Raw genomic sequence first — 24,665 nt, forward strand, 5'->3', positions numbered from 1 at the left:
GATTATTCAGTCTCTACCTTTGATTGTAGGAAGTGGACAGAATCAGCACAAAGGACTTTTGAATGTCTACTATCTACAAAGGTTGCCCTACATGTAGAACTAAAGGATAAATAAGGGTCCCAGATCGCACAAAGTGAAGTGAGGTTGTTACGTAATGTGCCACCCTGCATAAGACACAGTAAGTCTTACAGACTGTGCTGGAAGCAAAAGACATAAACTACATATCACCTAGGATTAGCAGCAAATTGCACTCTACTCCCTATGAGCCTCTCCCATCCATTACCAACATCTTGAGAATGTCTCCTAAGCCTGTCTTCCTGTTCTAAGACCTGTCTTGCGAATGTCTTCCTGTTGTAAGAGCTGACAATGACAGATCATCGGCTTAGGTGCATAAGCTGTCCTGTGGCAGGAGGGTGTTTGAGTGGGTCCTCTCCAGAGTTGACCAGAGAAGTGGCAAACAGAAACAGTTTGCTGCTCACGACCTGTCGGAGGTTTGCACAGCTTTTTCCTGCCAAGTGACCAGGCATACTAGCCAGATATCCCAACCGTGTCCCAGCTTCACAATCTCTTCATCAGGGCACACAAATTTTATGCATTGGTTCTCTGATAAGAAAATACAATGCTGAGATAGAGGATTGATATGAAAACAGAGTCTATGCAGACAACTTCATGGTGTGAGTAGACTAATTAGATTCCAATTTTCCTTCCAAGCCTCCATTTTCATTTTGTCCTCATCCTTAATTCTTACTTCATGTATATATCTGAGACCCAAGGAAATACATGGCCTACGCAAAGCCATTGCATTGAAGGATGAACACACAATGAGTTTTCTGTTCTACTTGTGTCATGTCCAGTACCACATCCTGTCATTATCACAATCAAATAGATGGATAGATATTGACATCAAGATCCGCCTGTATGTATCACTAATCCCAACACCTGCTCCAAATGTTTGCATCTTAAGCCTGCTTATAATGCCACGGAATTGACCAATATGAGGGATTCTTTCTTTGCATGCAGAATTACAGATACCCCAGAAGTCGAAATTATCACAGTCTAGGTCTGTTTTAATGTAGTCTTGTACCTACACCTCTCATCATACATCAAGTTAAAGTTATGAGATTTCATGATTGATTACATATTCATAGAGATAAATATCAATGATTGCCCTGCCTACATTGTGCTACATATTGTAGGAAGGAACATCATAATTATAAAGTACAAGACGATACACATACATGTACATGTAGGTTCAACATATAATCACGGGATACCGAAATTGTAAACATGAAAATAAACAAAAACACCTGCATGACCAGCTATATGTATATAGAAGGTAGGAAACAACTCCTGACATGTGCCTTCAACAAACACAGGATCATCTAATGTTCCATACATTCCATATAGTTGTGTGTTCATTTCATCCTCCATGAAATTACACACAGGCCTGTGTGTTTACCCTGGGGATCAGGGGAGACCTAAGTACCCTACAGATGACCATGAGACAGACAGAAGCTGGTTACAGAATCTATCTGCTGCTTATTTCAGAAGAAGGTAATCATTAAAGTTACCATTTACTAAAGAATGCACAATGTTATCTACTTCTTTAAAAAATAAAATCATCAGCCCACATCAAGGAATATTAATGACTCGTTCCCAAAGCCACAATTTCCCAGTTAATTAACTACAGCGACAGACTGTTAACTTTCAATTTGGCTTATTTATGATTGCTAATGATAGGATCATTAAAATAGATTATGCTATCAACTGTTGATTAGTAGGCCCACTCTCTGCTATTGATTAAATGATTAACTGTGAGCATGGCCAATTTACACCAATGTCAAGGCTGATTGGCCAGTCTAGGAAATGCAAACAAGTACAAAAAATCCTCACATGCCAACGAAAATCCAAAACACACCTGGCCAATATCTTTACTGTAAAACATGCAATATGATTAATTCAGACAGGACTGTAACATGATTAATGCACTCAGGATTGTAGGAACCAAGCTGACTTCCTGTCCGCAAGGGAGTGTTTTACAGGAAACATGTGGCAAGTAATGAATGTGACCTTGACGACTGAGATTCTTAAAAACATGTGGCAACAGTTACACTTACAGTTACAGGGGATATTTCCTCAGTGGCCATTGCCAAGTTGGGGACAACTGTCCACAACTGTCCACCACTGAACCAACCTCACCTCAACATTGACAGGCCATGCCAATTCATTTTCATGGCTCTCAAATATTTTAGATTAAAGATGAGGCAAGAGGGCAAGGTGACAACAGAGGACTTGAGTGGAAAATTTCATCTGATTATATATAGTGTGTACCAAGGTACAGACTTCTCCCTCAAACCCTGCATTAATGTTCAGCATCAAATCCGAATTGGTGTGGCTTACCGATAAATGTTGAGAGGGGGGCAATTGTCTGTGTTTTGGATCCCATGACCCAAGGAGGCAGACATACCTTTCATCCTAGACTTTCCATTTCATAGACTGGAGTGTTCTCTTGTTCTCTTGCACAAAGCACAAGCATGGTTGCACCTACTGAGCACCTGGCATTTGCATATCATCTCTTTCTTTGAAAGATGGCAGTAATCATATAGATGTTCCTGGCAACAATTCTACAGTGCCTGTCTAACCATGCTGTAGACACTACAACATTTTATTTGAATAGCTACAATGCTCCCAACAATAAGAAGTTACAGTCAAACCTGTGCAAGTGGTCACCTCTACATAAGAACCACCTGGCCAATGTGACCACTTTTTGGTGGTCTCTACAATCATTTTTCCTATTGACACAAGCATTAACGCTTTATAATTTTTAAGAATTCTGTCTATAGTGACCACCTGTCTACATAGGCCAGACTTTATCGGCCCCCCAAGTGGTCTTCTTGGTCAGGTTTGCAAAATAAAAATGACAAATCTTAGTGTGTCCTAACTGGAACATTTCAGAAACTCAGTTCTTCCATGCCATGATTGGTGGAAACATTTTGCCTGAAAGGAATGTCTGGCACAGGCCAATATCCATGTCAAGGTCTTGTGACAAACTTCTTTATCCAAAACTAAATCAACCCTGGATCCTGTAGCTTTAGGTTGCCCTCTTGCCATAAATAGAAACCATTTCTCCTGTTTTATAGTCCATTAAAGTTTTGACAAAGCATCCGAGTCCAAGTTCACTTCCTGAGAATACAGCCTTCTTTCACGCAAGTTTGCAAGAAGTGAGGTTCTCAGCATGTGTCCCTCCTACAATCTAAAATAGTGGAACAGATGTGCTTCCTGTCAACTCAGAGAACTGAGTTGGGTACTGAGCCGTTGCTATGGGAACATGTTGGCATGGTAACCTCACTTTGACTGTTCACTCTTGTTGCTCTCCTATTCACCTACCAATCAAAGCAACAATCAGACTTTCCAACTTTGCTTACATGGAAGGAAGAGAAGTCGCCATCTGCGTCCATTCAGGGGGATGCTTACAGCTCTGGTGAACAGAGCGAGCCCTGGGGTCAGTGGGAACGGGGTTAAGCTTCTACAGACGAGAAACAGGCTTGTTCTTACATAACCTTAAACTGTTCCAAGTTAAACTGGCCCCCTGAGGCCATACTTGCTTGTCCTCTTCGTCCCTTAAAGACATTAGGGCATGGGAAGAATCTACTAGACTATACTCAAACATCTTTAAACCATACATGGAATATTATGTCTGAAAGTCTTGCACTGGACGGTACAGAAATTCTAATGAAATATTTCTGGTCATGGGCCATCTTTTACATACCATAACATGGAAGAGAATATAGCCCACCTGCCAACTGAGCTGGACAGATTCACTGCTTATCTGCTGGAAACATAGCATATCTTCCTGGCAACTGAGGCTTTTTGGGACAGATAGGATGAAATTTAAGGCCTGCCTTACAAACATACCATTCCCTCCTGCCAGGCATCTTGTGTAACGTTGGGTAACCTAAATTCGTGGGGTACTTAAAGTCGGGATTTTTCGAAAACGGGGTATTTAGGGATATGTGCTACATGCAAAATCAGTTATAACGCCAGCAATGCAAAGCAGATAGACTAACGTATTCAGAACACTGGCTGAAAAGCTTCGATAACCATGCATTAGAAGTTGGCGACGTCAAAAACTCTCCGTCCCTTATTGACAGAGTCTGGGGGCTTCGTGGGAGAATCACCCAGCACGGTTGTTCGCTGGTTTATAAGACAAATGTCACATCTCCTGCCTGCTAAACACAATTATTTATAAGACAACTTATTACAATCTCTTTTGCTAACCTGCAACTATATTCTAAGTGTGATCAATCATCAAAACTCCTCTCTGTTGCTACAACCTACGGCACGTGTATTTTCCCGCCGCCATATTGTTAACCAGAATCCTGTTGTCAAGCAGACGACAAAGGTTTGTGAGGAACACTTTTTTGTCTAAATGCTGCGTGTGATAGTGGACTGAGGAAGATATTTTCCTCAAAGTTTGCTCCTAACACAACAAGGAACACATGGACATAGTAGTATTACCATTGCTACGGCATCCAGCTAACTTCCCATGAATAATGTAACGTTACACGTTGCCCAATGATGACGATGGGCCGACTTTGAGTGAAGTTCTACCGACTCAACACACGGGTTGTTCCCGAACTGGCCTGATGTGTGCGGTACGGCCGTTTCTTCGTGTATTTTTTTTACTTGGACACGTCTATATCCATAGCACTCTCCTCAAGCCAAGGATAGAACGGATAGCTGCTGTATAAAATGTGATTAGCGGTAAGATATTCAAGACGAATCTTCTCTCCCGAATTAATGTGCCCCCCTGTCCGACAGCACCACAATTGTGCGTGCGGCGCACGGTAGTTTCAAGTTGAAATATTATGGTGTCAGCACGACTAGAGACAAAATCTACCATATATATGATTAGTGCAAAGATAGTACATGATACTGACAGAATAATAGAGAAAAAGGATGGTTTATTGTTCTGCTAGATTGATTTCAGTCAACCATTATCGGAAAAATCCCGAATTTAGGTTACCCAACGTTAACTCAGTGGGAAAGGCTGAGGTTTCTGGGAAAGAGTGCTATGTTTGCAGGTTCATCATTCTGTTTATCCTTCTGAAGATTTCAGTAACCAGGTTGGCGGAGTTAAGTCCCAGTAAAAATGTTCCAGACTAGGCTTTTGCAGCTTCAAAATATTCTTACAATATTTTGCATTTCAGAATGGGACTGATTTTTTGCCTTAGGTTTCAGACAAAGAATATCCATATAAAGATACCTTAGTGCAGAGATTATCAGACTATTGGGCAACCAATGAGCGCCCTGGTCACCAAAAATCTTTGGTTATAAAAAGATCATTGGAAGACCTTGCAGTTCATTGAGCGTTCACTGAAAGACAGTTGAGGGATGTGTCAAATTTCTGGATGCTCAACATTGAGAATGTCTGACTCTGAGTGCTTCTCATCACAAGAAGAGTAATGGTCCCAGGGGGCAAGGTGTCCACCATCACCATTACTCCCCATGGATTCCTGGGATACCTGTCATACCCCTCCTCCCAACCCGGTATGACAGCAGCTAAACAAAAAGTTCACAAGACAGCCAAGACAATCTGACATGTGGAGCAAGAAGGACATCGTTATCAACAGCAAGATGTTGTTAATTAAGTTTATATACACCATCAGAGCAATAAAAACCAAATAACTAAGACCTATCAATAATCATATATCATCCTTGTGCCAAATGAATGGTGATTGTTAGATAATGGACTAGTAGCAAGGTTTAACCCTGAGAACACAGGAGATATTGCTGGTAACTGGGCAGCCAAGGATGGGCCGAGCTATGGCAACAGACAATATTGTCACATCTGCCTGTCACACCAAGAATAGAGCAGGTCAACTATGTGGGAACTGATAAGGCTTGTTTGCAAAAATTCAGGGAGAGGAAGCTAGGATGCAGCATGTACAGCAAGGACACATGTACTTGTTCATGTTCATGTACTGTGGGTGATGTTTGATTTTGATTCTAAATTAGGACCCTATGTTTGGCACCAGAACAAGACCGTACGTAATACCAATAGCTATCATTCTCCATCTCAAACACAGCTACTGGAAGTCTTTCTGGCTCCTGACCAAGTAGCATTCCAGGATGACTATAAAGACGGGAATTCGTAGCTGATAACTGACAATTACTGATTTAGCAATCAAATCACATACTCTCTATCCAAAAAGAAGCACTAAGTAACAAAATGGGTGGTCCTTAGATTCAAGGCAACATTACACCAGTTAGACTTAGAGGCCAATGGCTGCTAGCCCATTATCCATACCTATTCCCTCTGTGTTGTTCCATCCAGTACCATTGCCCTATCCAGTACCCATTGCCCTATCCAGCATGTCCAGTGCCCAATCGAAAATATTATTTGTTACAGGTGCTTTGATTGGGATCAGGTAGCTAAATACAGACGGATACCAGGGTAAGTGGTTGCTTCCACCGTCACTGAACATGTAAATGTAAATGTTCATGCGTATCACCAAAACAAAGTTTCCCAATACTCAAACCTACCTGACAATGACATAAAACTTAAAAGCCTGTAGCTGACATTTTGTACCCCTGCCAAAGGAAATTGCTGCCGCAACTTGACCTATGACCCACCTCCATGAGATGTACTTGCCGCCATATTCCATCTCATCCTGGAGGTCGTGGTTCCCAAGGTGATAAGAGGTCATGCCGTTCAGGGTCAACCTGCGGAATATCTTCTTCACCTTCTTCATATTCGTAATCCTTGTGGAAAACTTTGTTATCACTTTAGAAAAGTTTGTGATCTTTGTGGAAAGTGCAGTACAGCTTCCCCACAACTCCTACATGTAAGAGTCTTGCCTTGATAGTCTTGATATCCAGCTCCACAACAACAACTTGTGTTCCCAGGACAGTCTCCAAGCAGTTTTGTTTGATCAGCAGGAGGATAAGCTGCAAACAGTCCTAGCAAAACGGTCCTGTGTTGTGACTGTCGCAGGTGGTGCTGCCAAGATGGGTACAGTCCCTCTAAACCCACTTTACAACAGGATGGCAACACTTATAATTCCTTCAGTTCAGGAAACATTTCCTGCAGGCCGTCATTATCAGCAGTCACAAATCTGTGCTATCTTTTTAAGACAAAGTCCGAGGGATGGCACCACCAAATGTTTGCGATGCCCCCTTCAGCTGTCTCCTGGTCAGTTTGCTAAGTCCGTGTCGACATCTTTATCTATTGGTTTACCTGTTTGTTGTCTTCTTTGGGACGGAAGAAGAGTCTGCAATGTGTCTTCAGGTGTGCAACACACAATACCTGATCATCAAGGAACAAACGGGTATGACAGGAAACAGTCTCCTGTAGCACTGGTCACAGCAGTTACAAGTTTGTCACAGGAAAAAGCTACAATCCACACCTATCAATTTTGACTGTACATACAACAGACGACTGGGTATCTGAGGATATTGCACCTCAAGGAAATAAGCTACGATTGGAGTGCTAGCAAAGAATTTGCTGACTTTGGAATGGGTCAATAGCACCTGTTGTCCCTGATAATATTTGTTCCCAGTCAAAAGGGCATGTGGAACGATGGCTTGACCAGTATTTTAAACAACAATTGTTTGTTCAAAACATACAGCAGAAATTCCGCTGGACTTTGCCTATCATTAATTGTCCTGTCATGATATCAATCATACATCAGATCCCACCGTAGCAACCTTGACAAGTCAGGTCCTAGGTTCCGCAATGGTAGGTCCAAAAGACTGGGTACAATACTGTCAATAGTCGTCCCGGATTCTCCAAGCACGATTCTCTGAGCAGGACGTGTCAGTCAGATCCAATAAACAGCAACCTGTTACACAGGGTCTCTTCTTCTGTTGTGATTGCTCTGATCTCCGTGGTTACCATATTCAGAAGTGACACAGCTGGTGCAGAGGAGGAGGAATCTTCTTTTACTGGACGGCCAGGCACACAATCGCTGAAGGCAGATGTTCCTCAACAACCTGACGTTCCTTGCACAGTTTTTCGTTTATCATGAGAATTGTAGAATATCCGAATGCATCTTCATGCAATGTTGGACGACCAAGAGATGACTTCCGTTCAAAAAGAAGAACGCTGGAAACACTCAAGGTTGCACCTTTGAGCAGCTTTCTGTACCATCTATCTCAATGGTGTCCTTTGGTAAATGTTGAGTAAAGAAAGTTCTTCAACCCACTGTAGTCGTGCTAGATCTGAAAATAGAAATCTGGAAACTTTGTCACCCAAGAGTTATGCTCTGACACCCGCCTACAAAATGTTTTGAATCGACAGGGGAGGGAGAGCCAGTGGGCACAAATTTGCTTTTGAGGACAGTCTTGTTGTCACGCAAGTTCGGTAGAATCCTTGAAATGTAGCCCCAATACTTGAAATGATGGGAGTGTAAGGCTCTGTCTAAAATGTCCGTCCCAAGTAGGCACATTGCACAACGAGCATGAAACAGCTAACAGGTTTCTGGAGGTCTACCAATATGTGGCACCTTCACTGGTAGTCTGTGAAATGCAAACTCCACTGTCCAAGACTGCCATAAGCGCAAAATAATCAGACTACTTCACTGGTAAGCTTGGTAAGGTGCATCTTCTTCAGAGCAGAAGTGAAGTCTATAGCACACCAACATGTACTGCAGCAACCACTGTCCCTAGAACTGTTTCGGCTGCTGTCAGCTTCAGAAAATGTCAGAGAACATTCCACAGTCCAGTCAGCTGTCGTTCTTGGGCTGTTCAGAAAATGATAATCTGCCCAATGGAGGTACCAACAGGGAAAAACACCCTGAACAGGGGCAGTTGGCAGGATGACTTTTGAGTCCAATTAGCACAGTCTTGAGTGCTGTTTCCACTACCGAGCTTCAAACACTGTCAGCAAGCATTCCGCTGTCTGGTCACTTGGTTAATTGTCCTGGAGCTGTTCCGTAAATGATTTGCTGGACGGAAGTATTCACTGGAAAAAAACACCCTGTACGTTTGACCCAAGTCCAGTATAAGTAGCCACATGAATGTAGTCCCTTCAAATGTGATTGGGTTGAGCAATCCAGGCTGTCTGTCCAGAGCTGTCAGAGAGAGAGGGTAAAACCATGGCTGCCCACCCCGCTGTCTCCGATATGTACCGACCACCACCGTGACAAGAGGCGCGCAAACCTTTGAAACCAGGTGTTTGTCGAGGCACGGCTTCAGTCCAGGTACCAACACGGGCCCATAAAGCCTTCTCATTACCTTCGGCAGTACGCAAATAGAGGTAAAGTCCCACACTTGGGCTGGCCACGCTTTTCAGTGCCTGATCAACCGGATTGTGGTAAACATCTAAACGCATTCAAATAATTCAAATCTGTTCTCTTGGGATAAGATAATATCAAAAAGGACATCATAATCAATGTTTGATTGCCTTAATATATACCTATGCACGGCAGGATTGGTCCTATAACAAACATGGAGGTGTGATGGCAACAAGAAATAAAACGTAGGGCATGTAAAACTTGCATATGAAACATTCGATGACGTCATACATTGTTTTCCCCTGCCTGATTAGATGATAGTGAAATCTGCTGGACATGAATCAGAGCCTTGTAATACCATAAATATCCTGTATTTATTTGGTTTATCACATATGGTCTAGACTATAGGTTTTTTTTAAAAGAGAAAAGGGAAAACAGGAAAAAGGATAAAAAGGACACTCTAATATAATAAACATGTAAAACTTGCATATCAAATATTAAAGAATATCACATATTTTTACAAGTAGCAATATGATACAGTTCTGGGTAGAAAAAGGCATATTGTTCCCATAGCCAATTTGACCAACTTATTTTGCATTCATATTTGTGGCCTTTGATGTTAGTCTTCACATACCCCTATCGGGGGTTATAATCATATTTCCCTTTGCTTGACTGATTATATTAAATCTGGTGTACCACAATAGTGAGTGCACCTATACAATATGCCAAACAGGAACACATTATACAATAGCTCATTCTTTGTTGTTAGGATCATCTTACATGTACAATCAAACAATCTCACAACTTTATTCAATTTACAAGTTACAAAATGTATGTAGCCTTATCACGGTATACCGTATCCAAAGCTCCTAGCCAACAACTATCAAGTCACAAAGTTAGATGTTCATTTATTACGTGAACCCTCATCCCCGAAATGAAACACAACAAAGAATAATCAAACATCTCCTTCTTTTGCCTACTGGCAAACATTGTGTGGCAAGTTTCTTTGCTGCTGTTTCTGTTAGAGAACTTGGGAGGGGGGGGATATATGGAAAGGAGTTGTCTTGTATTTGAAGGGAGCCTTGAGGATATCAAACTGGTCATTCTGTCACTCATTGGTCAATGAATGATGGGAGACAAAGCACCAGTGTGTCTGTAATGTAATGTACCCAAGAATTGGCCATGCATACCAGGTAACCCTTACTTTTATCGATCAGTGTGTTGGGTTCTTTACGGTGCAGGGGTTTCATGACAACATCCCGAAGACCTGATCACTGAACCTAGCACAACTGTGCATAAGAGTGTATGCTGGCCATAATGAAACGTGTCCACCCTGAAAGCTGATCACCCAGTGGGGGCATCTACCTTGGAAAGGCAGGCTCAGGCAGGTGGCAGGTAAACAGACCTGCCTGTTTGTTGTTGTTCAGGGGTCACAGGTAGCCCATACAAAAGGTCAGGCCTGTCATGAGCTGTCCATCTCATAGCTATACAATTCTGGGTGTTCTAAGTACCCTAGGACTTCATAACCTGGTCACCAACCTCGTTTTACCCGGGTTTCCTTAGGTATTGTAAGCGCTCAGGGTGGCGCCTGGCCTAGTTAGCGCACACCCGGCATTTTGATGAGGGCCAAGATACGATTACTGAGATGTCTACTCTTCAACATCCCAGGAGTGCAACAGAAATTAGGGCGGCTCAGTCGGACCTAAGAACTATTACAAAACACACCTGCCCATCTCCATCATTGTGAAGGGAAAGACTACAGGGAAACAACTGCTGAGAAATGGGATACTGCAACAGAAGCTAATTCTAAAAGATTCATGAAATTATACCAAATCATTAAAATAGTAAATCATCCAAACACAGTACATAACATGAATCTGAACCCATTGGAAAATACTTGTCAATGAGATAAATACCCTACATACAATGTAGTAGCTATGTGATCAAAGTATCCTTGCAAGCTTACACAACAGGCTTCTAAACAGGACCTGGATATAAATGCTGTGATAAAATCTCACCACAGCCCCCTAAGCCACAGGAATGCCGAGTACCAAAAGCAGATAACTCCATCACAGGCAAATATTTATGCAGGATCAAAGATTTATATCAATAATGCTTGAAGAATGGATGGAATGTGCTTTATTGGCAATATGTCGGTCTGCATTCCAAAGAACAATAAAAGGGACTTACATCATGTACAAAATGTAGCATCTGTACCCATATATGGCTTTGGTAATACATGTACCATTTCCTTCAATCCAACAAAATATTTACAGACTAATGCATAGGGGGACATCAAAATTATTAGAATACTACAAAGGTCTGCATTTGCCAAATTCTCTTCACCCAGACTTCAAGATACAGGAATAAAGATAAAAACAAGTAAAACCCACCCAAAGGTGATAGTTCTTTGAGTCGCAATGTTTTCCAAAAGATGTCCACCAATATGATGGCTTACATGCAAACGCTACATGTATAACACTATGGACAGAAAGCAGGGACAAACCTGAGCTATGTAAGCGTGCCACACAGCACACGTTCGACGGCGTCAAAATGTGCACAGGAACACGCTTTGACGGCCGTCCCAGGGTGCCATATGGGGCACCCAGAACGGCTGTTTTCTACGGTCTCCACATTGATATAAGACGCAAACAGTTGACAATACTCGGTCAGAAAATAGCTGAACAATTATATTTTACGATCTTTTGATTTCTATGAAGGACAGAGTGTGGGAAAATACGGAATTTGCGAAGTTCGTACGGAGCGCCTGTGAGAACGTGCGAGCACCGATCTCGGGAGATAGTTCAACTAAAACCCGTTCTGAAATGAAATAAAAACACCCAAACTATCAACTGTTCCGCTTTTTATTATCTTCAGATGTAATACTTATGATCCATTTGGCTGGAGCTGCCAGTAAACCTGCGTAAAACCTACAGGAAACGCCGATCTCGATGCACGGAAAGTCCGCCATGACACATGTGCGATCAGCCGCTTAGACGGAAAGTAGCCACTTATTGCGACACAAACATTACGCCGATTCGGCGTGATTTGTATGAATACGTATGCCGTGATCGGTCTCTCTTTTTTGCGTGAGGCCATTACCACGGAGATTTCTGGACACAAGCTTGAAGGCAAATGTTTATACGCTCAGCAGGATGTCTCTAAATTGTGTGTTTTCGCGCAATAAAATATCAAAAGGCATGCACGCCGAACTTTCCACAGGCCGTTGCCACCTGTCAGTCAGCACGTCAGGACGTGCTGAGCTGCACGCTGTGACGGAAGTTTTGTCTCTCCTTTTACTACGGCGATTTTCGGGCACAAGCTCAAAGGGAAATGCTCAATGATATATCTATGAAGTCACTGCAAAATATCTATTCATTGAAATTCGCACAATAAAATATTAAAAGGCATTAACGCCGAACTTTCTACATACCGTCGTCACCTGCCAGTCAGCACGTCAAGACGTGCTGAGCTGCACGCTGTGACGGAAGTTTTGTGGATTGATAGTGAACCAGAATCGGTGAACTGGTCAAGTGCAGCATGGACTTTGCTGTTACAATTGCGTGACTTTAAAGTAATTGTTGAAAATTGTCGATGTAGCCACAGCACAATTCGGTAAAATACAGGTAAGTAATTGCACAGCATATCGCACGCCTGTTCTCGATCGCCCCCCTGTGCTGTGCTGTGCGCTGTGACCCAAGAAGATTCTTTCAGGTATTTTGCTTCTATTTCTAGTTTAAAAAAATATTCCTCGTTATTTCCCTTTCAACTTTCATTAGCGATTATGAAATGGTTGAAACTTTGTTTTCTTTTTGCGAGCAATTGTTTCTTTCAAGTAGTATAAGGAAAGTTTCAAGTTTTTAACGTCTTCGTCATTTGTTATATTCCGCCATTCCGCCGTTATCATGTACTGGTCCACACGCTTTGACGGTTACACTGGAAACTCACCGTAGCACGTTTCATAGATAATGTTTTTGAATGGTAAGTCGTCATCTGATAAGCGATGATAAAACTTTGCTTTCTTGTTGCGAGTTATTTTGTTGCTATAAGGAACTTGTCAAGTTTTAGAAAGTTTTTTGTCGTTTGTCATACATATTCTGCCGTTATCGTGTGCTGATCCACACGCTTTGACGGGTTATCCGAAAACTCACCGCAGGACGTTACAATATTGATATTTTTAATGGTAAATCGTCTTTTGTTAAGTGATTATAAACTAACAGAAAGTTTGTTTTCTTGTTGCAAGTTATTTGTTGCTATTTGGAAATTGTGAAGTTTTTTTAATAGTATAGGTCGTTTGTCATATTCTGCCGTCATCATGTGCTGATCCGCACGCTATGACGGTTATACGGAACCTCACCACGGCACGTTGCAATGATGGTATTTTTGAATGGTAAGTTTCGTCCGGCTTGGATTAATGGTTGTAAAATGATAGAAACTTTGTTTTCCTGTTGCGACTATTTTTTTGTTGCTATGATTGCTAAGGAAATTTTCAAGCTTTTTTTCGAGTATTTGTCGTCTGTGATATTCTGCCGTCATCATGTGCTCATCCACACGTTATGACGGGTTGCATGGAAACTCACGTGTACATGCAGCACTTCGCAATACACACTAGGCTCAACACGCACACATGCAATGTTTAAAATGATTTATCACCGAGCATGGGACCGCAACCTACGGGCTATGATAACGCTTAGGACCGACATTTAGTTGTGTATGGCAGCCCAGACATAGGAACCCCGAAACAAATGAAACGGGAGGTTTGGCCGCAAGTGTCTTTCTTCTCTACCTCAAGAAGGTGGTCTGCAAACAAAACAAAAAGACGTTTCGACGACAGTCGGTTTTGAGCGTTCACGATCCGAAGATTGAATAGTTCCGAGACATTCTGAACCAATTCGATGATTGAACCGTTTCGATTATTTCCCGTAACCGGGTTAGCCTTGTTTGATCCGTTGCCATGTTTGTTTTGTTTGGCGGGGTCTGGGTAATAAGCGGGCACCACCAGTCCAAAGTTGATTTGGTTTAATCTTCGACTTCAGCAAGTCGACTGATTTCTTAGTTCTCAGTGCTATGTAGCATTTTAGTATTTTATGTCAAACCGCAGAAACCTGTGACGTTTACTGGTCTCTTCATTTTCCACTGCCTTCAAAAAAGAAGTCAAACCCAACCACAACCATGGTCAACCTTAGTTAACTTAGAACTTTCACAGTAGACTAGATAACTATTTCTGATTCCCATGTATTTCCATGTGCTTGTTTGTCTGCAATTAGCCTTCGGGCATGAACTTGCAATAAAGTTATTATCATTTACTGCATCCAAGGACATCTCTATATACTAGTATAATGCCCTTGCATCATAGCATAGATCTACTGTATTTCGGTAGATTTCAACCGGTTCAACTGGACCAAAACAAACGTTGTCCCGGCACAATTGTTTCACCATAGGTGCACTGATTGCCCGCCATTGTTCTACCGGCTTTTGGAAATAGGTGTATACAAGAACCATCAACAAAACGTAGAGCTGAAAAATAGAAAGGCAACTAACGTTGTGAGAGAATAATGTAGTTTCATAAGATTGTTTCAAGTGACTGTCTTTCTAATGAGCTCACTCACACACTTGCCTCAGCTCACAACAAAGCCTGCTAGTTTATTTGGGAGTTTCTTTTGCTGAACGTCGATTAGGCCATGTTGTCTGTACGAGTCCATGCCATAACCTTACACGTGAAATCAGTCAGAGCACCCCGCATTATTTCCCCTGTAGAAAACGGAAAAAAAGTTTAGTCATTTCAAGGGATTCTCTCATCTCCTACCCCTTTTAGAAATGAAACCCGCCATTTTTCATCAGTGAAAAATATCATGAATAAACATAACTAATGGTATGCTTTCCGTGAATGAGACTGAGAAGGAACTCTGTATGTGTAGCCGATAAATTCCTTGGAATTTTACAGGCTCATGCCTTAGCACGTACCCTGTCACAAGGACAATAAATAAGATTGTTGTGTTCGTTATCTGAGGGATACAATTGCCATCGATCGTTGAACCCTTTCTTTGTAAACCGTCACCGCGTACGTGTGGACACAGCGACGGGGACACCGTTACGCCACACGACCCCACAGCCTAGCTGGTTATTGCCATGGCTTACAAACTAGAATTGCCCAATTGCCTTGTGTAGCAATATTTTAAGATTCAATCGACAGTTTTCATCTCTATAAGTCTCACAATTGTAAAAGCCAGTGCTACTCTTTACCTGTTCACCATCAGTCCACAATTTCCGTCACTGCGAGCAGCTCAGCACGTCTTGACGTGCTGACTGACACGTGGCGACGATAGAATATGACAAACTCTAAAAAAACTTGAATGTTTCCTTATAGCAGCAAAATAACTCCCAACAAAGTTTCTATCTTTCCACAATCGCAAATCAAAGGACAAAGGAAATTAATATGGAATCCTAGTATGTGTCTTTTAACTCAAAATTGGAGAAAAATATTTTTAAGAGCCGTCCGTCAAGGGCGTGCAGCTCAGCACGGCTCGACGTGCTGACTGACATGTGGCGACGGCACGTGGAAAGTTCGGCGTGCATGCCTTTTAATATTTTATTATGCGAAATAATTATTCATAGATATATCATTGAGCATTTCTCTATTGAGCTTGTGCCCGAAAATCTCCACAGTAACGGACTCACGCCAAAAAAAAGGAGAGACAAAACTTCCGTCACAGCGTGCAGCTCTGCACGTCTTGACGTGCTGATCTGGCACGTGACGACGGTATGTGGAAAGTTCGGCGTTAATGCCTTTTAATATTTTATTGTGCGAAATATCTATTCATAGATATATCATTGAGCATTTCCATTCGAGCTTGTGCCCGAAAATCGCCATAGTAACGGACTCACGCCAAAAAAAGGAGAGACAAAACTTCCGTCACAGCGTGCAGCTCAGCACGTCCTGACGTGCTGACTGGCAGGTGACGACGGTATATGCGGAAAGTTCGGCATTAATGCCCTTTAATATCTTATTGTGCGAATTTCTATGAATAGATATTTCGCAGTGACTGGGAAATATCTATTCATAGATATATCATTATAACGGACTCACGCCATAGTAACGGATTCACGCCAAAAAAAGAGAGACAAAACTTCCGTCACAGCGTGCAGCTCAGCACGTCTTGACGTGCTGACTGGCAGGTGACGACGGTATGTGGAATGTTCGGCGTTAATGCCTTTTAATATCTTATTGTGCGAATTTCTATGAATAGATATTTCGCAGTGACTGCGAAATATCTATTCATAGATATATCATTGAGCGTTTCCCTTTGAGCTTGTGCCCGAAAATCGCCGTAGTAAAAGGAGAGACAAAACTTCCGTCACAGCGTGCAGCTCAGCACGTCCTGACGTGCTGACTGACAGGTGGCAACGGCCTGTGGAAAGTTCGGCGTGCATGCCTTTTAATATTTTATTGCGCGAAAACACACAATTTAGAGACATCCTGCTGAGCGTATAAACATTTGCCTTCAAGCTTGTGTCCAGAAATCTCCGTGGTAACGGCCTCACGCAAAAAAGAGAGACCGATCACGGCATACGTATTCATACAAATCACGCCGAATCGGCGTAATGTTTGTGTCGCAATAAGTGGCTACTTTCCGTCTAAGCGGCTGATCGCACATGTGTCATGGCGGACTTTCCGTGCATCGAGATCGGCGTTTCCTGTACTCTCACCTCTCAAATAAACGTACCGGTACGTTTATTTTTTTTCGCCAATAGTTCCACCCTGTACTTTCTTATTCTAGACGGTACGTTTATTATTTTTTGAAAAATTGAGGCTTTGCAAACCAGGAATCCCTCTAAAATCGTAAGTTAAGGTTTTTCTGCCCATATTTCCCCGGTATTTTTGCTCGTAATTCGCTATTTTTCGGCCTACCGGCGTTGATTTTCTCGCCGCTTTGACGGCCTTGTGAAAAGGATCCTGGCGGCACTCGTAACATATCGGTCGATATCGCTATGACGCTACAAAGTAAACCGGAAAATAAGACGCGACATTGACATTTTAAAATACAATTTTCATATAAATAACTTTGATAGTCTCTGTTAACATCGTAAACCAAAGCACGCTGATCAAAAACGTGTGGAGTAGGGTGCTCGCCTACACAGGGAATAATATTTTCCTGACCACTATATCCGTAGTATCGGCAGCGCGGCGGAAGAATTATTTGTTCGCAGAAGACATGTAACACGTTAAAACAACAATCATAACTTAACTTCCCTTGTGATATGTGTTTTTAGGCCACAAAATCTCTAAAACGGCAGAAATATGTCCGATATGATTCGGTAAACAACAGCGCGAAATCGCGAAACATGGCCGCCACTCTCAGGCATGGCGACAGTAAAACTAGCAGCATATTGCGTAGTGCGGATACCGATCTTTAAAATGATACCGTAAACGCATGGAAATATTATATTTTTTGGGCAACGATAGACACACAGCGCCATATTTATTTTCAGAGGGTTCATTTTTTTAAATAATCGTAAGATTTTCCCAATTTTGGCGGTTCATCGCGGGTTTCTAGTGTCAACACGTAATGGGTAACTTCTTAGTATGTGCGGTCTGTGACGTTGAGCTACTTTTACAGTCGATCTATATTCAATATTGTGGGATTTACCGCGGGAACTCGAAATCCGACGCTATGGAGCAAAAGTTTATAGACATATTTCTTCTGTGGAAGGACTGTGTTCATATTTGTGTTTTTTTTTTGTGGTTGATGTCTTTAGAAAATATGATCAGGTACATTTAACTTTTAAAAGTACTCTGATGATTTTTGTTATATGTCACTGATTGTCAGTCATAATAAAATGATATAACACTTTTCTTTGATCACTTGCTTCAAGTTCCAAGTAGAAAAAGCATGTATCATGTACATTTTCACTTGTTGAATTTGAAAGCACCGTGGCCCCCGGTTAGGGGTCATAGCGGGGAACCTATGCCCAATTTTTCAATATTACTATTATATTTTACGAAGAGGCGAGGAAGATCATCATGATTTGAACAAGCTATGGACAGTTATTCTGTTCAATATCTATATACTTAATAGGTATGGCATAATTGACTAAATATAAGTTACCTACCTGCTTATTATCTTATTTCCCTCTGACAGTGACAGTTGTACATGTATGGACACAGTTTACCTAGCCTCGACTGTCGATTTTTGAAATTTTCCGGGGGGTACTTTTATTCCAGGGGGTACTTATATTACATTTTGAAAATCTGTCCGGGGGGTACTTCTATTCCAGGGGGTACTTCTATTTGAGAGGTGAGAGTAGGTTTTACGCAGGTTTACTGGCAGCTCCAGCCAAATGGATCATAAGTATTACATCTGAAGATAATAAAAAGCGGAACAGTTGATAGTTTGGGTGTTTTTATTTCATTTCAGAACGGGTTTTAGTTGAACTATCTCCCGAGATCGGTGCTCGCACGTTCTCACAGGCGCTCCGTACGAACTTCGCAAATTCCGTATTTTCCCACACTCTGTCCTTCATAGAAATCAAAAGATCGTAAAATATAATTGTTCAGCTATTTTCTGACCGAGTATTGTCAACTGTTTGCGTCTTATATCAATGTGGAGACCGTAGAAAACAGCCGTTCTGGGTGCCCCATATGGCACCCTGGGACGGCCGTCAAAGCGTGTTCCTGTGCACATTTTGACGCCGTCGAACGTGTGCTGTGTGGCACGCTTACATACCTGCAAACCTGTGCTGTTAATCATGCACATCTGTATTTACAAAGGGGTTATCTCAAACATAATTTGGTGAAACAAGGAGGCTGAAGAATTTATATTTCAAACACAAACTTAGTTAGTCAGATATCATTGTTTCCAATGCGGAATGTCACTGTCTCAGGTACCATTGCCCACCTGTCTGACCCAGTTGTACACCTGGGGTGAACGACCTGGTCTGGAGGACATGTCTAGAGTCCAAAGGGGAAGAAGACAAGACTACCACAAGTTACTCTAAACTCTTTCATTTTTATATCGGAAGAAAAACAAAAACAATTGGTAGGTAATGGCAGCTGAGATGAAAAAAAAGAAACTGATGATTTTTAGATATCGGTGTTATGTGAAATCAAATGTGAATTTGGATGCATCTAACCCTCTTACCTTTTTTTTCTGCAGGAAGAAAAATAGCTGTTTCAATGACAATAAGAACAGATGAATGAAGAGTTTTATACTTCCAGCAATGGGCTACATTGTTCAAAGCGCATACATGTAGTAGCCCATGTTGTGTAATAACGAATTCCTCAGTAGCTAATAAACATTTACACAGTCAATTTCTTATCAAACAAAGAGCTATGCCAAAGACCCCCTGGGATCTTACCTTACACATTACGTCACTCTCACATGACATATTATAAAAGCATAAATTTTTGTGCCAATCAAAACTAAAAGCCTTATCTTAACATTTTTCTGTATCTACAAAACATAATTTCAGGGAGTGAGAATACAATTGGAGATCCAGAATAAAACCTTTAATTATGTCTTTTTTCTTAAAATTCATATCACCGCCTATGCACTACAACATCATTCTGTGAGTACACTCATATATGTCAAAGACCTAATTTTCCTTTTTTTAGATATATCATCTACATCAACTATGAGTATGATTGACATGTACAGTTGTTTAATCTGGTAGGAACCAAACATGTGGTGAACTTGAAGGTCAGAGTGAAAGTTCATAAAAAGGTGACCAGTTCACCTGTATTAAGTGGTTTACCCCAGACCATTCCATTCCAAAAGTTCATAGGGGGTGCACCAAAATCTTTGTGAGCCCTATTTCATGTATTTCTTTTGATCATATTGTCTACGCAAAGTTGCTGATCCCTGAGGTCTATCCCTAGTATCATTTTGCTAGCATCAGTTGCTTGCTTCTTCTTCCCAATTTGAAGAAAAGGTCTCCATAAATGGTGTCAATGGACTAGTCTTGAGGTAAGACAGATTCCATGTAGATGACGTTTATCTCAGCATTTCTAGGTAGCTAACTACAACCATCTCAAAGTTCTCCAACACATGAAATCCAAACAGAGCTGTTATGCAAGCTCATACATCTGGCCATTTTCCTTATAAGCTTGTTTTTATCCTAAAGAGCATCAAAAACGACACAAATATGTACAGTAGGTCTGTCCATTTGATATAGATCTATGCTAAAAAAATTACAAAAAGATATTTATAGAGTCCTTCAGTAATTTTGCAGTTTTTTTCTGAACATCTTGTCATCTAACAAATTGGACATAATAGTTCATTGTTGCACAGACTATTCTGTATTAGACAGATGGTATCTTAAATGTATTAAGTCACTAACTCGATATTGGGACTAAACAGAAGCCCAGAAAGACATCTGCTCACAACTGTCGATATTGGGCAACATATGCCATTCTATGATTGTAGCAAATTTCCAGTAATAACATTAATGTTATTTTACCCTTTTTCTTTCTGCCAAATTTGATGCCAAAAAGGCTATCTCATGGGAGAGGGTTAACAATATAAATGTTTGTAGTTCTATGGTCTGTTTTGGGAAAGGATAAAGATCAAAGTTTGGAAACATCAACATTATCATAACCTGAATCATGAAATAACAACTTCCAATATGTTCGACTTGCATAGAAATAAAGTGCTAGCCCTATGCTTCGGATGAGAAGATCGGAAATTCATGATTTCACACATAAAAAAGTCCTAGAAATATTCAGATTTTGAAGTTGCTCCTGGAAGAAATTCTGGGCATAAACACAACATGGAAACCATTAGGGCAGGAATCTGACAGGCATGCTGCAGTCCGCCCTCTTCCCTCCCACCATGCGGAGCAGCTGTCCACAACTTATCAAAACAACTGAGGAAACCCCAAGCACTGTACTCAGTAACTGTGACCAACATGGGCAGTGGAAAACTTTGTCTTTACCACAATCTTTCTTCAGCTGTTGCAATGTTTTTTCATGCCTAGCCAATAACGGTTTAAGACTTGAGAGGGTGCTATGAAACCTTTCCATGTAAAGTTGGTACATACAATGTGATTCAGCAATACAAATTGTGCAAGCTGCATCATGGAAGATCCTAGACAGCCTCCCATCTATCAATCAAATTAGCATTCAACCAATAAGAGAATAGCTGCATCTGGGTCAAATGTTTTGATTTCATCATTCTTGTTCCGTTTTGATTTAGATTGGCAGGGCTATAGGGTTGGTCTATGATATCAGAAAATATTTATCATACCACGGTAAAAGATAGTAAATCTCGTTTCATATAAAAGCAGTTAAAGTTTTGGCAGTTTTGAAGTTTTATCCCAAAACGTATTTGATTTTACAAAGTAGACTCTTCCATCATTCAACAGTGAGAAAACAGCATGCTCAAGTGAACTCAAGAAGATTTGAAGACATCTGACCTTTCTTGAATACAACTTGGCAGCAAGCCTACCTTCTATAGAAAATCCTTGCTCTTGTGAAACTTCCTCCTGTAGATCCAGAAAAGACAAGAAACAAGTCTCCAATCTGTGCACGAGTAGCCATCAACTGAATTTTCAAATGGAATCCTGACATCATCCTGGGTTTCTAAGTGACCCCTAACCCCTACTGAGCAGCCAATCCTGGATAAGTCCTCTCCACAAGCTCGTTGCTAATTGGTCAGATTTATAGACTGGTTAGGTACTCACAGCAGACTTCATCAAGTGATGACAGATGGGACAATTGATGGACCACATACTGAATTCTAAGAATAACGCACAGAAATCTCACAACTGGTACATTCCTTCCATTTAAATTTCCCTCTCAGATAAAATAGAAGAAGGAGAAAGGCAAATGATAAAGAGACCAGAGTATTTCAAGATCTAGTGTTATCTAGTGTTGCTTTGTCTACTAAGGCTTGGATGATAGGAATCTCTCCCAAAGGGGTAGTGCAGAGGGGTTAGGGGACCACGGACAAATTAGGAACATACCCCCTGGAATGTGAGTATAATCTTGGGGGGTTCATAAAGCAGGGCAGGGTTCAAGGGGTAGGTTATGGAGCATTGTAGGAAATAGTTCCTCCAAAACTATTTTCAGGAATCAATGAAAATAAACAAACAAAATTAAAAAAACTCATGATGTAATATATTTTGTTTGCTCAAACATATATTGTCTACCATCCAACACTACAAGCATGAAAAGCATATTTGGCAGAACTTTCTAATCTTTCTACAGGCAATGAAAGCTTTCAGTTATTCTAAAAGTAGTGCCTTGCCCTCAGGTTTTGTTATATGAATGCTAAATAAATGCAGATGAAGCCAGGCAAAGCATCAACATTCTCCAAGCTTAGCTTGCTTATCTCACTTATATATTCATGTCAGGAGAGAGAACAAAATCTGCACCATTTACATCTCTACAAATACTCTTTGCCTATGTGAACCCAAAATGTGGTGCTGTTTCAGATGACACACTACCTGCATGTATATTCTAAAAAAGGGTAAGCTGCAGTGAATTATCAACTTTTAACAATCATCATGCAAATGGACCAAAAGCTGTGCAAGAGACAGAAGTCCATTTGTCTTCAACAGACTAATACAAAACAAATGGAAAGACATGGCTTTCCCCAAAGTAGTTTCAGTCACAAGGTAGTACATTTTAGTGTATGTACTGTATCAATAATATTAATTTGATACCATTAATGTTGTGCAGAAAAAAAGGCTGAAGGCAGCAACATAGGAACAATGGCTCTCAGTTTCCCCCTCACAGAGTCATTTCTGGCACCGTACCAGGTATGACTGCTCTACACTTTACCCCCAGATGAATAAGGACCTTATTCTCGCCTTTCATATGCAAATAACTACAAAAATATGCGACCAAGTACCTGAAGCAAGCGACAAAAACAACCTACAAGCAAGAAGTTCATTATGACACAAACATACGGCCAGGTATTCTGAGCCACAAGATATCTTCAACCCGATATCCCAGGATGCAACAGTCATACTACAGCCATGACACTATATTCATCAGCTTGACGAAGGCTTTAAGGTCATGTCTATTCATTACCTTGGATCTAGGACATTTCAACATAAAAATTACGCATGAGGCCAATATGAAAACAGAAGTTAGAGGAGGGTAAAGACCTTCAAAAATACAACCTAGCATATACTGGGAAACACAAATGTGTATGGTACCAGGAAATCAATTCAGACTTTCCCTGTAAACTGCCTCAATATCAATGACCTGGCCAAGGCAACCAATGGCTACGTCATTACAGTCTCAAGTGCTTTTGCCTTTCTTTGCAGATGTGTTAAACACGGAACAAGTGCACTACAAGGCCCCAGTCCCAGGGGTGCATGGAACTTCAAGGGGCAGGTGCGACGCCAGGAGTACAGCCAAAACACAACAAAAACTGTCAGAAAAGACGGAAGGGAAAATATGGAGTGTCTAGTTTGGTAGATTTCACCAAGTCAAAAGGGATGACAAAAGACAAGTACAAGTGTGGCCTGATATCCATATGTTTTCAGCTTTAGGCCTTGTGTGCACTTCCCAATGGTTGCTTCCTTGCAAGCTGAAAACATATGGATACCAGGCTTGGGCAACTTTCCTCCAGAAGTGATGGGATTGTCAAGAAGGGTTCAATGTGTTATATAACCCAAATGTCAATTAAGGTTGAACACCACAGCACTATACTAGCACTGCATAGTTTTGAATTCTTGGTCATAGCTGATTCACAATAATTATCTTCGCCGAGTACTTGTACTCGGAGGAGATTATGTTTTCGGTTGAAAAATCTGTTGGGTGGGTCTGTATGTATGTCAGGAGCATAACTCAAGAAAGCTTCAATGAATCTTTATGATTTTTGGTAGGTGTGTAGTGGTTGTGCAAAGGAAGGTCAAGTTCGAAAACCGTTTACCTGGCGTATTCTATCAGTACTGCAGCGGACTTTGCGTGTTTTTGTGTTTGTATGTAGGCAAAAAAAGTGACGGAAACGTTGATGGATCTTCATGATTTTTCGTAGGTCAGAAGCGGTTGTAAGAACGAAGGTCAAGTTCGAAAATTATTCATCTGGCGCTTTCCTACAGTACTGCAGCGGGCTTTGTATTCGTGTGATTTGTATGTCGCCAGCATAACTCAAGGTGCTGTTGACGGCTGTGCATGATATTTAGTGGGTAGGTAGTAGTGTCAAAGAGGAAGGTCAAGTTCGATAATGGGCCTCCTAGCGGATATTTAAGGTACTGCAGCTAAGTTTCAAAGTTTGAGGTAGAATTTTCTGGAGGTGCCAGGCTCATGATTTTTCAGTAATACATTGAATCTGGAACAGGGAATGAGTGGTGTAAGTTTGGGCCCCCTAGCGGATTTTGTGGACCTACAGTTGGCGTTTTTGTTGAAACCTTTGGAGGCGAATAACTAAAGAAGGGGTTGACGGATCGTCATGGTTTTTGGCATGTAAATAGCTTAGG

The 24,665-nt window shown here is 41.3% G+C and overlaps 1 protein-coding gene across 6 annotated transcripts in view; it reads right to left on the reverse strand.

Annotated features, from left to right (window-relative positions):
- The window catches only part of LOC136436638 (protein Shroom3-like), a 108,581-nt gene that overhangs the window by 33,071 nt on the left and 50,845 nt on the right, over positions 1 to 24,665 (reverse strand). The window contains exon 1 of one of the 6 annotated variants that reach the window (XM_066430794.1): positions 21,680 to 21,819. The exons of 4 other annotated variants lie outside the window; for them this stretch is intronic. In XM_066430794.1, coding sequence (XP_066286891.1) covers positions 21,680 to 21,804 — 125 coding nt within the window. In that variant the 5' untranslated portion in view covers positions 21,805 to 21,819. Of the gene's footprint in view, positions 1 to 6,636; positions 7,389 to 21,679; positions 21,820 to 24,665 lie in introns of those variants that run through there. One more of the 6 variants, XM_066430796.1, reaches the window with a different exon arrangement.

Source organism: Branchiostoma lanceolatum, chromosome 6, assembly GCF_035083965.1.
Source record: "Branchiostoma lanceolatum isolate klBraLanc5 chromosome 6, klBraLanc5.hap2, whole genome shotgun sequence".
Classification (NCBI taxonomy): Eukaryota; Metazoa; Chordata; class Leptocardii; order Amphioxiformes; family Branchiostomatidae; genus Branchiostoma; species Branchiostoma lanceolatum.